Consider the following 11,548-nt stretch of genomic DNA (forward strand, 5'->3'; position numbering starts at 1 on the left):
TCGATTATCTACTCATATTACGTATGTAAATTACTAATAACTGTTGATTGATGTTAAATGTATCTTACTTTTATGACCATGCCTCAATTTAGTAATTTTCCATTTTCCTCCAAATTGAGTCAAGTTCAGCTCCTCCTTCTCCATCATATTAATGCAGTAACAGTAGACAAGTGTTGAACAGAATATAAGAATAATATGTGAGATTAATCTCTCAGGTTTCTGAATTGTTATTGAATTGTTGAATGCCTAATACAGCTTTATATAGGCTTTAACCCATGAATATAAATTGGAACTAGAAGTCCTTATTGAAACAATAAAGTGAAGAAACTTATTCTAAGCCTATTACTATTATAGGAACTAAGCCTATTACTATTAGGAAAATAAACCTAGGAACTATAGGAAACTTATGCTTGCTTACGACATTGCTTCTCGACGCGTTTCTCAAACTGCTCCTCGAACTCTTTCGCAAGTCATTTTACATCACATATACGGTAAAACTATGGTTCTTCAACTAATTAAGATGAAATGACAACTACAACAAAACGTATGTAGAATCTGAATCAAAGTACTAAAAACCTACCAAGAAAAAAGAACTTACTGTCGGAGCTAGAGCTTTGGTGCGGCTGATGCTAACGGAGTTAGGGTTTGTTCAAACGTGAATGAGTAGGAGATTATGGTTGCGTGTGGCACACGTAGATCATAAAACATACGCTGCTTGGGGCGTTTTGCTTTGTTGGGCTAGCAGGCTGGCCCAAATTGCTACCCAGACTTCTAAATACACCCATCAATCTCCACAGTACACCCAATTAATAAAATTTAAATTTTATTTTAGTGAAAGGCTCATGTTTTTCTTTTCAACTTGTCTCGATTCTGCTATGATTCACTCGATGAAATTTAAAATTTGTTTTATCAAAAAATACGTTCGATTCAAGTTTGAGATACGTCATTGAAGCCGTGATATGATAGAACCCCACAATTAATCCGGAGTTCCGGACTCGATTAAATTTCAAATAATCATAGGTGAAAATAGAAATTCAGCTCCATGCATCTCAATTTTTGGGAAGCGCAATAAGTTTTTCATGGTATCAAATAACTTACAAGTCGGGTGTAGTGTCAAATCTGAGAGATGGTGATGCGTATGTTTCATAACCCCGTAAGCTCGGGTGGTTGGATAAGCTGAAGAAGCAGGGACATACAAACGTACTCTTCTGTTGGGATTTCAATTTTTAGGAGGACAATATCTCTCTTTCATTCTTCTTCTCGTTTGGCTCCAACCATGTAATATATGAACTTGTGGGATGTCACGCAGTTATCATATTAGATAATGTCCCGTAGTTATTCACCAAATGTAACTTGTAGAAATTGTGATCAATTTGTTAGCATCATATAATTATCACATGTTCTCCTTATTTTGCTAGCATCAATTACTTACTCATATGACTTATACGTTACTGATAACTGTTGATTGATGTAAAATTTTGATGCAGAACAGATGGCAGCCCAAATTCGAAGAATAGTTAGATCGTGCTAAAGGAGGAAAACGAAAAGGTACTAGTAGACACGAAACAGCTCGGTGTCTGTCTGATTGGGACGTGCCTTACCTTTCCGGAAAGCGAATCGCGCCGGAAACAAGACTCATGGCATACTGTGGTCTTTTTCGGGCTTTCAGGGTCGTTTAAGGCCTCAAAACTGCATTTTTCTATTTTTTGAAGTTTTGGTTTTCCTAATTTTTTTTGGGTTGTACGTTTTCGTTTTTACCCATGGGCTTTAGGGTTTCATTGTTAGTCGCCCTAGGGTTACTTTTCTCTTATTTAACTGCAGAACCTATCTTTCAACTTTTAATCAACAAAATAGAGAATTTTCTCTTTTATCTCTTGTGGACTCCAGAACCCTTTTGTTAGATTTATTGCTGGTAAATCTAGTTATCAATCCTCCTGCGTCAAATTTATTCTTACTTTTACATGCACCGTCCCTCAGTTTAATAATTTTCCATTTTCCACCAAATTGAGTCAAGTAAATATCTATTCAAAAGCTATGGAGGTTCTTTTCATCGTCAAGACCCCTTATAATTAATTCATGGGCATAAGCAACTTTTAATAGTTAATTCCAACATGATTAGGAAGGATTACACCTTTTTATATGAAAGATGGTAATAGTTTGATAATTATGGTGATGTGTCACCAAATCTTGAAGAACAATATAGGAGATTATCATCAATGAGTAATGAGCACTTGGCGGTCACTTTAGCACATGTGTTTGCATCTTGACTGTTTCTTGGTTATAGAAAATTAGAAATGCCAATGTTTCCTTAACTTCCCCGGAAACCTTCATTATTTGGAGAGTTTTACATCAATCAATGACTGTTATTGTCACCCACCTGTCACTTTGGGATCCTAACAAAAATTGTATCCTAAAGCATAAGAAACTCTCCTTTTTCTTTATTCATTTCATTGTTCCTTTAGTTTTACACTTTTCAATTCATTTATTCAAGGAGAAGAAACATAGAACAGACTTTATATGATTAAAGGACTCTAGTGCAGCTAAATTTTCCCATCCTTCACATTCATACAGAAACCTTTTCATCATTGTGATGAAAAAGCTGTTTCTGATGGCTACATGATCCCATATATATGCCTCTGCCATTGTCAGATTGGAATGGCTTTGCTTGATTCATTGTTGGGGAATGAAGCCAAGAGATTTGTGAAAAGGAAAGACAGTGATGCAGGAGAAGCAGGTTTGAACATAATGCATTTCTGGGTGACATCACCATTATGATCCTATGATTGTTTCTATTTAATTGTTCTTTCTTTTTGTGTGAGTGATAATTTTGATATGGGTATCTGGGTTTATATTATTGTATGCCTGAACAATTCTTTTCCTTTTTAATATATACTTTCATTACTGCTGGAATATTTTCATGGTGTAGATGTCCATACGTACTCAACTTATTTCATTCTATTTGTGGAGTACCTATTTGTGATAGTTTCAAGAGCTTTGCTTTACAATGTGAATTATGTAATAATCTGCATTACTCTCATTTTCGTCAACAACCAATATGTGATTTACTTGATGTTCTTTGGTCAATTCCTTTAAGCAAATTAGTTAAAAAGGATAAAAGTAAGACAAATTCTCGGTGTCCAACCTTCAGAGAAATCATAGCAGCTTTTTTACTCACAAAATAATATTTACATCTTTCTACTTGTAATCCTTATTCTCCAAATTATCAGGTAAAGCACTTGAAGAACTCAGAGGTTCTCTCTACAATGAGCTTAGAACTTCAGAAGGCGCCAAGCGCCAACAGCAACGATTTTGTGGCCCGGTGGTGGCGATGACCTTCAATTTCATGGTGTCTGTGGGGATCATTCTGGCAAATAAACTTGTACATGCCTTGTCCTTCCCTTCTTGCCTTTCTGTAGTTAGAAAATGCTTTAGCATTTTGCAGGCTCAGCTCTATAGATTTTCATAATCATTTTGTTTAGTAATCTTATGCCTAATTGCGTTTCTGCTTAATCCAGGTAATGGGGAGAGTTGGATTTAAGTTTCCAATCTTTCTCACATTGATTCATTATGTGACAGCATGGTTGCTTCTAGCCATTTTTAAGACACTCTCAATTCTTCCGGTTTCTCCTCCGGCTAGAACTACTCCTTTTACTTCTCTCTTCTCTTTAGGTGCTGTCATGGCTTTTGCTTCTGGTCTTGCCAATACAAGCCTAAAACACAACAGGTTCTACTTAGGTCTCTTGTCTTTTATATATGATGTACAAAATTGTTACAAACTCAATATGTTGTTGCCTACTTTCCTCACCATTCTGCTCATTAATTGCAGTGTTGGTTTCTACCAGATGGCTAAAATTGCTGTCACTCCTACCATTGTTCTCGCGGAGTTCATTCTCTTCAGAAAAACCATTTCTTGTAACAAGGCGAGCTCAAATGATTTTTTCCCATTTCTTTTGTTTCTCCTTCATGTGAATTATTGTAAGTAGTCTTGCTTGTGCAGGTTTTAGCTCTAGCTGTGGTCTCAGCAGGTGTGGCAGTAGCAACAGTAACAGATCTAGAGTTCAATTTGTTTGGCGCTATGATTGCAATCGCGTGGATAGTCCCAAGTGCTGTAAACAAAATCCTATGGTCTAATCTGCAACAGCAAGGCAATTGGACCGCCCTTGCGTAAGACTTGATTCTCTATTTTCCTCCTAGCTCCTTGAAGATGGTTAAGGGTTAAGCATTAATCTGTCAAATATAAGCTATGAAATGACATTTAATTTCTGAGTGTAGGCTGATGTGGAAGACTACCCCAGTCACTATATTCTTCTTATTAGCTCTGATGCCATGGTTGGATCCACCAGGAGTTCTACTATTCCAGTGGGATATCAATAACTCAAGCGCCATTCTTGTATCAGCAATCCTTGGTTTTCTCCTCCAATGGTCCGGAGCATTGGCACTTGGGTGAGTTTATATGTTGTCATGCTTTAGAGGAGTTCGGAGCTGTGCTGTTATGATACTAGTGTCTAAAACAAAGTTCTCAGTAATTGTCTCTCCATTATCAAGATCAAATACAAAATTTCAAAGCCTCAAAATGGCGTCGCCTAGTACAAACACAATGTCAGCACGTAAAACTTATTTCTAGTTGCAGTAGTATTGACATCCTGTTCTCTTCTATGCAGGGCAACCTCAGCAACTAGCCATGTTGTTCTTGGACAGTTCAAAACTTGTGTGATATTACTAGGGGGCTATTTCCTTTTCAAATCAGATCCAGGGTTCGTGAGCCTTTGTGGGGCTGTTGCAGCCCTCTGTGGAATGTCTGTTTACACATCACTAAACCTGAAAAAGCCACAAGACAATGCGACCAAGCAAACCTTACCGACATTAAAACCCAAAACCATTGACCAAGAAAATGTAGTAGAGTCAGAAGCCAAGGATAACCCAACTGTTGTTTGAACCAAGCAACAGAATTTGTAAGCCTACAAATTTTGTGTACACCTAGTTGCTAAAACACGTCTTTTATACATTACTTTACTTGGTTGCTAAAGCACACTGGCATTTCATCTCAGTTGCAAAGGTTTACATACAGCATGCGACTTTCTTCGGTAAAAGCCTGATTGCCGAATGGTGATTATAAATGAGTTGAATATCAAAAGTACTATTGTCCTCTGGAGCATGCAGTGTGCTCTACACAGTGAACTAATCCAGTGGCAGCCAAGTCTCAATACATGTAACATGAATGCAATGCAGCACATAGGGATAACTCTATTGAATTCTGTTAGATGGCAGATCGGTGCAACCAGACCTTTTTTATAACACTACTCATGAGTTGGTTTATACCTATTTCATCATGAATACATACATAAAGCTTGAAAATGAAACAGATCAGCTAAGGAAATGAAAACGACACAAAATGTCAATTCTCATATTATACCAATTACAACCGTATGATCCATCATGTTTGCTATGATAATATCATAATATACAGGTGAGATATCAGAAAGGAAAAATTGGTAAAATCCCACCTACTCTATGATCCTCTCTTAGTTTTCCTATGACATCTTAAGAAATCACTAGTTTCAAAAGCTAAAAACTCATTTCCCACCAAGACTTAATTTCTCAAAACACAAATGAGGAAAAACACTAGACAATAATGGAAAACCCAAACCTATCTTCTTCCAACTTCAGATGGTCAGCACTGCCAATTCCCTACCACAAAAGGATGACATTCCAAAAATTTCTGGCCAGCATTTCATATTTACACTCAGAACAAGCCAGATATCAGATTTCCAGTTTATCTTGAGCCTCCAAAAGATGTGATTTTGCGTTCATTCCTCATAGGTAAGTTTTTGTAAATCAAAAACTACTGTTCCAATTCATCTGTGCATGTTGAGGCTGCTGATAAGCAGCAGGTGGGGGTCCTATGGTCTCAGCAGCTCCAGCCGCAGCCTGGGACTGTTGCAGATATGTTGGAGAAGCCATCGTTTGCCCTGGTGGATAAAGTCCAGTCATGGCACCATGACCAGCATGGACAGGCGAGAACGCGAAGCGTTGCCCCTGAGGAAGGTTGTACAGAGAACTGATATCTTGTCCAGGAGTATGAATCCAAACAGTTGAACCCTCAGTCTGCAAAAACATAAGCAGAAAGTAACTATTTATAAGTGTCGCCACTATAGCACAACAGAAACGTGGTAGGATGCAGGAGAACAGCAGATGTGATGAAGCATATTCCAATTTGATATACAGCAACTCCCTTAAAAGATCAAGGTAATTAAAAATTAGATTATAGATAACGAATCAAGACCTACCAGCTGTCCTGTAGTGTAGATATGACTTTCTTTCGATTGAGATGCTCCAAGATCTTCAGTGTTACCAACTGAGCTTCCAGATGTAACTGCTGAACCAGGAGCATAACCAGCAGGGGTGGTTATGAATGAACCACCGGATTGAATGTTATACTGGGGTGGATTTCCAGCATTGCTCCCTGCCTTGAACTGCGGAGGAGGATATTTAATCCCAGCAGCAGCTGGTGCTGTTGGTGGTAGATATGCTGAAGGCTGTGGAGGAAAGCCATTGGGGCTTAAAAACTGGTGCATTGGTGGCAGATAATACGGCGGGAGATAGCCATATGGGAAATAATTAGCGGGATATGCATGCCTGAAAACAGGAATCTGTGGAGAAGCAGCTATGGAGCTTGGCAGGGGTGGGGTTGTATTTGGGCTGGGAACACCAACAGAATTTCCACCCTACAATATGAAATGTAGAGATCATAAGCATGCAACATCAACAGGAGCATTCTCCTCAAGCTCAAGAATATTACAAAACAACTAATTTAAAATGCTAAAAGAAATTGCATGGCATCTACAAATTTAATTTCAGCCTGAACTAAAATTTCAGACAGAGTACATTATCAGTATTGGATATTGTTCGATAATTATACCTTCCACTCATAGCACAAGAATTTTTTTTTATTTCTTTTTTGGTAGAAACTCCATAAAATATCAGTAGACGAGAAATGAAATAGAAAAGTCAATGCACTTTTTTAACAATACGGTGCAAACATGGTGCATTATACAAAAGCTGAATATACCAATACTATAATAGAAGAGATTAGAAGCTTTCACCACGGAGAAAGCCAGCAATAAGATCAAACTCACATAAAATCAAGAACTGATTGGAGGATTGATACTCCAAATAAAACAAAGTGATAGCAGTACAAGAAAAATAACTTTAAAGACTTAGTTAGCAAGCTTACAAAGTTCGAAACCCGAGGTGCTTCAGGTGCCTGATTATCATGTCCTTCCACTTGTAAAACCTGGCCTCCTAGCATCGGTGGCAAAAAACCAAGACTATAGCTGGGGCCATTTAGAGCAGCGAGGTTATGTGGAACTTCAGGAGGCAACTGCAAATCCTGCTTCAACAGTTCACGTTTGGAGTCTGAGTCTGGGGCTGAAGGGACATTACTCTCTGAAGAGACATTACCCTCAGGTGTTTGTAACTTTTCAAGAACATCTGGTGAAGGCAGTGGATTCTCTGAAAAATCTCCTTGAACAGATGAGGCTACACTGTTATTGCTGCACCCAAAAGAGAAAAACAAATAACATGATAAATGAGCAAAATTATAAAGTATGCTATTGATAATAGACAGCTAAGATGAATATCTTATTCTCACTCATGCTTTCTTTGTTCAGCAGGCAACTCACAGAAGGACAGAATTCATATACCAAACCAGATAACCACAAAAAAAAAAAAAAAAAAAAAAAATCACCAACCTAGGAGAAGGCTCTTTAGCAGTTTCATCAGTATCCTGAGAAGATTCTACACCGCCCGTAGAACCATTACCACCAGTACCGTTAACGCAGTCAACACTCGTTCCAAAAGTAGAATTAATACTTCCAAAAGTCAAAACATTTCTTAAAGATTCAGGGACCTTGATATGATTTGGAAAAGTAACGAGTTTGGTATCTGAGAGACTCAAGTCAGGTGGCAACTGAGAAGAAGGTTTAACAGCAACGGTTTCAACCTCCAGTTTGGCCACTGTTTCAGAAACATCAGCAAAATGAAAACATGTACTAATAAAACTGGTGAAAGATTCCAGGCACAAACAGTAATAGACAATGACACGTTATACTAAATGCCACAAAATCAAAGTAAATCAGACACTGGCACAAGGACAAAATTGTTATTCGCCAACATAATTCATAAGAAAAGAACACAAAAGTCCCAAAATTAGACCTAATCAGGACAAACAATCTTGGCTTACAGTTGCATGGATCAAAGACACAATGAAGAACGTTTTGGGGTCCTCAACATATATGGCAGATTAACACATCAATGCATACACTTCATATTTTAGCATAAGGGTTGAAAGCAACACTTAGACTGATACATGTTACAATACCTTTCAAAGCATCAGTCGACTCTATCTGTGATTCTCCATCAGAATTAGAAGGCAGAATGGCCTGAGAACCATCATGAGTTGAGGAAGGGGTTCTGACAACTTAGTATGCCGATTCTTTCCAATTGCCTTAGCATTGTCACTTTGAGTCTTTTCTTTGATCACGTGATTATCAGATTTGGAGGCAACATTTTCACTCTTTGACAACTCTATGAGTACAGATTCACCAGAAACATCTTTGTTTTCTGGTATATGAGTTGATAAGGAAGGATCTGAAGCAGATGAGTAAACACCAGAATCAGATGCAGAAGTGGCAGAATTTGGAAGATGATCAGATGTAGTTGTTGGGGCCTTGCGTTGATCCTTTAAGCCAACAACAGGTGTAGATGCCACAACGACAGCATAACGAGGTGCTGTAGCTCCCAACTTGTTTGCATCTACACCGGCAGAGGATTTTGGAGCAGAAACATGACTAGAAGTCCCATTTGACAGGTTTTTAATCCCATTTGGAATGCCAATTGAAGCTCTGAATGCAGGAATATAAATTACAAATTAAAAGAGTGAAACATAAAGTGTTTTTTCATAGATTCAAACCCATGAATAAAATTTGGCTTACTTTGCGATTGGAGCCGCAGCATTGTTCTTAGTTTTCTGCTGACCTGGCATAAAAGTGGACAGAGAACCTCCATCTGCAACATGACTGGCTCCATTTTCCCTCCGAGCAGAAGAATTCCTCCCACCACCAGCATCTAGAAAGTTCATATGTAAAATCAGAGGCTAATTAATATTTAACCAAAACACATATGCAAAGAGCATAGAAGAAAACCCTATATAAATATACACGCATATGTAGAAAGACAAAGATAGTTGAAAAGAACAGTACCAGAAGAATAATTCCCTTGGCCACCACCCCTGACCATTCGCCTGTGCGCACCTGGTGCTGTCCTCAAATCTTCAGATGCCCTGCCTTTCAGGTTCTGCAAAAGTAACAGCATTGAATTATACACTAACTAAGCAAGTTTCACTTAAGACAGACAAACAAATAAAAAGAAGTTAAACACCAAAATAATCATCAAACAGGACTCCTGATATCATTTGATCAAATTAAAAACTGTGTACTATTATGAATTTATTTTAGTAATTTTAAATTGATAGACTAGGTTAACCCAAGTTATAGCTTTTTTATGATATACAACAGTGTTTTCCAAATAGTTTCTGCATTATGAAGAATGAAATCAAATTGCTGCTTAGGTTATTTCATAATTAAGAGTGCAGTCTATCTCCATATAATACCCTGGCAATTCACTGGCCAGAATATTCCCATACCCTCAATTGAGAAGTATTTCATAGCATAAAGCACTTGGCATGGAGAAGAAATAATGATATATACTCAGCTCCACCAAGCTTATAATACCAAGTTCAACATTTTTAACCCAGCATAAGTATATTCAATTATGTAACATCACTTGCACCATAAAGACGTCAAATCCTTGTGCAATTTATATAAGAGTGCAAAGTATTACCTCCTTTCTCCGATCACGTCTCTTTTTGACCTCATGAAATGTATCTGCCAAGTCAAAGGATGTGCTCATTATTTCCAGTAATTACATGATATGATATGTAGTTACTAACTGTAGCATGGAGAAGATGCATGAATAATACAAAACAAAGATGAGGAAGGACACAAAGAAGAGATGGACAAGATAACAAATCCCTATTCGGTGAACAACTAGATGAGAAATATGACTCCTTTAAAAGCAGACATAATGTGAACCCATGTGATACTCATTTTCTCAGGTATTCGTCATATGATGTGCATTTCTTAAATGCAGCATAAATAATATGCCATGCGGAAGGAAACTAGCGAGACAAAAAAATATATATAACAAGATCCATAATCATTAGACAACTCAAGGAGCAATATAACTCAGACACGTAGATCAAATTCCTTCAAGCTTATATGCAGCCAAAGATATTCACAGCTCCACAAGAAGACAAATGGCATAAGAAATCCTGATTATACTGTGGTTTGTCAGTGAGGAGAAAATTAACTCACAGAGCATTGATGGTAACAGAGAACCCGAAAATAAAGATATCTATGACCACTTAACCAATTTTTTATCACAGAATCAACATCTAAGGCTTAGGCTAGGTAACCTTTCAAATGCCTCAAACAAAAAGAAAAGCTTCTTGCAATAAGAACAACAATTTAGCTTAAGCCAGGTAAGCTTTGAAGTCTTACAAACCATAAAGCTTCCTCATTTGATAATGAGGAGAGAATAACAAACTACTTTGCCCCATTGATAGAGTAAAGAATTAAACTTTATCACCTATACATCTTAGGTTAAACTCTCAGTATCCAAACTAGCATAAAAAAAAACCCAAACTCTAAACCCTATACCACACACTTCCTCACCAAACAAACAAAAACAACCAAAGCTTCCTCCTTTACACAAATTCATCAATAAAGCTTTCATCTTTCACTTCACGTCTCCAAAACCCATCAAAGAAAAACCAAAACCCAGAAAAAAAAACCCACCGATCACAGAGCCACAATGAAGCAAACCCAACAAAACCCATCACCCAAAAACACAAACCCACAAACACACATCAACCCTACCCCTAATCCAAAACAGATACAAAACCCAAGATTAGAGACTGCAAGAGAGTACCTAAATACAAGAGCTTCTGGGCGGTCTCGTTGGGATCCATAGAGCACTCCTTGAGCACAGCATAGATTTCATCGTCGCTGTGAAGCTTCTTAGTGATCTCTCTGATGTTTTGGATCGTGCTGTGTACATTGTCTGGGATTGAAACCCTAGTCTCCCCACCGCCGCTCATGTTATGTTTACAGACACAAAGAAAGAGAGAGAAGAGAAGAAGGGAGAGAGAGAGAGAGAGGCAGTGTTTTTTATGTGTTGTTTTAGAGAGAGAGAGACTTTAAAGAGGCAGCTGAGAATAATAAATGGACCCTCTCTATTTATATTAATCCATATTTTTCTTGGGGTGAAATTCAAGGGCTGCCTACATGGAAAACCTTGAGGATCATGATTTTGATTTGGCTGTTGGGACAGAGGGGCAAAAAGGGTAAGAGGAAAAAGGTGAAACAGTGACGGCGTTGAGAGGGATGGGTTTTATCTTTTTGTTTGAGAAATGGGGAGGTGGATGACT

General features: G+C 37.9%; 2 protein-coding genes across 2 annotated transcripts; one reads left to right on the plus strand and one right to left on the minus strand.

Annotated features, from left to right (window-relative positions):
- The first annotated feature begins 2,445 nt into the window (after positions 1-2,445).
- Positions 2,446-5,039, plus strand: LOC112164519 (nucleotide-sugar uncharacterized transporter 2). Its single transcript, XM_024300731.2, has 7 exons — positions 2,446-2,734; positions 3,228-3,379; positions 3,516-3,724; positions 3,827-3,920; positions 3,998-4,164; positions 4,273-4,443; positions 4,662-5,039. Exons 1-7 carry the CDS (start codon positions 2,617-2,619, stop codon positions 4,933-4,935), a joined length of 1,185 nt encoding a protein of 394 aa, XP_024156499.1. The 5' UTR covers positions 2,446-2,616; the 3' UTR covers positions 4,936-5,039.
- A 330-nt stretch (positions 5,040-5,369) lies between these two features.
- On the minus strand, positions 5,370-11,339 carry LOC112164242 (GBF-interacting protein 1-like). The gene is made up of 9 exons (XM_024300466.2): positions 11,050-11,339; positions 9,901-9,944; positions 9,261-9,354; positions 8,994-9,126; positions 8,407-8,903; positions 7,752-8,016; positions 7,235-7,553; positions 6,288-6,725; positions 5,370-6,105 (listed from the first exon to the last, which is right to left on the minus strand). Exons 1-9 carry the CDS (start codon positions 11,216-11,218, stop codon positions 5,836-5,838), a joined length of 2,229 nt encoding a protein of 742 aa, XP_024156234.1. The 5' UTR covers positions 11,219-11,339; the 3' UTR covers positions 5,370-5,835.
- Between the last annotated feature and the right edge of the window lie 209 nt (positions 11,340-11,548).

Source organism: Rosa chinensis, chromosome 5 (genome assembly GCF_002994745.2).
Source record: "Rosa chinensis cultivar Old Blush chromosome 5, RchiOBHm-V2, whole genome shotgun sequence".
NCBI lineage: Eukaryota > Viridiplantae > Streptophyta > Magnoliopsida > Rosales > Rosaceae > Rosa > Rosa chinensis.

Bases quoted from the DNA above. Each gene is read 5' to 3' on its own strand.
- LOC112164519 (XM_024300731.2), top strand. From the start codon at position 2,617: ATGATCCCATATATATGCCTCTGCCATTGTCAGATTGGAATGGCTTTG. The intron at 3,380-3,515 runs GTACATGCCTTG...TGCTTAATCCAG, and splicing joins TCATTCTGGCAAATAAACTT to GTAATGGGGAGAGTTGGATT. The intron at 3,921-3,997 runs GCGAGCTCAAAT...TTGCTTGTGCAG, and splicing joins AAACCATTTCTTGTAACAAG to GTTTTAGCTCTAGCTGTGGT.
- LOC112164242 (XM_024300466.2), bottom strand. From the start codon at position 11,218: ATGAGCGGCGGTGGGGAGACTAGGGTTTCAATCCCAGACAATGTACAC. The intron at 9,945-11,049 runs GTACTCTCTTGC...TTGACTTGGCAG, and splicing joins CCAGAAGCTCTTGTATTTAG to ATACATTTCATGAGGTCAAA. The intron at 8,904-8,993 runs GTAAGCCAAATT...TCCTGCATTCAG, and splicing joins GCTGCGGCTCCAATCGCAAA to AGCTTCAATTGGCATTCCAA.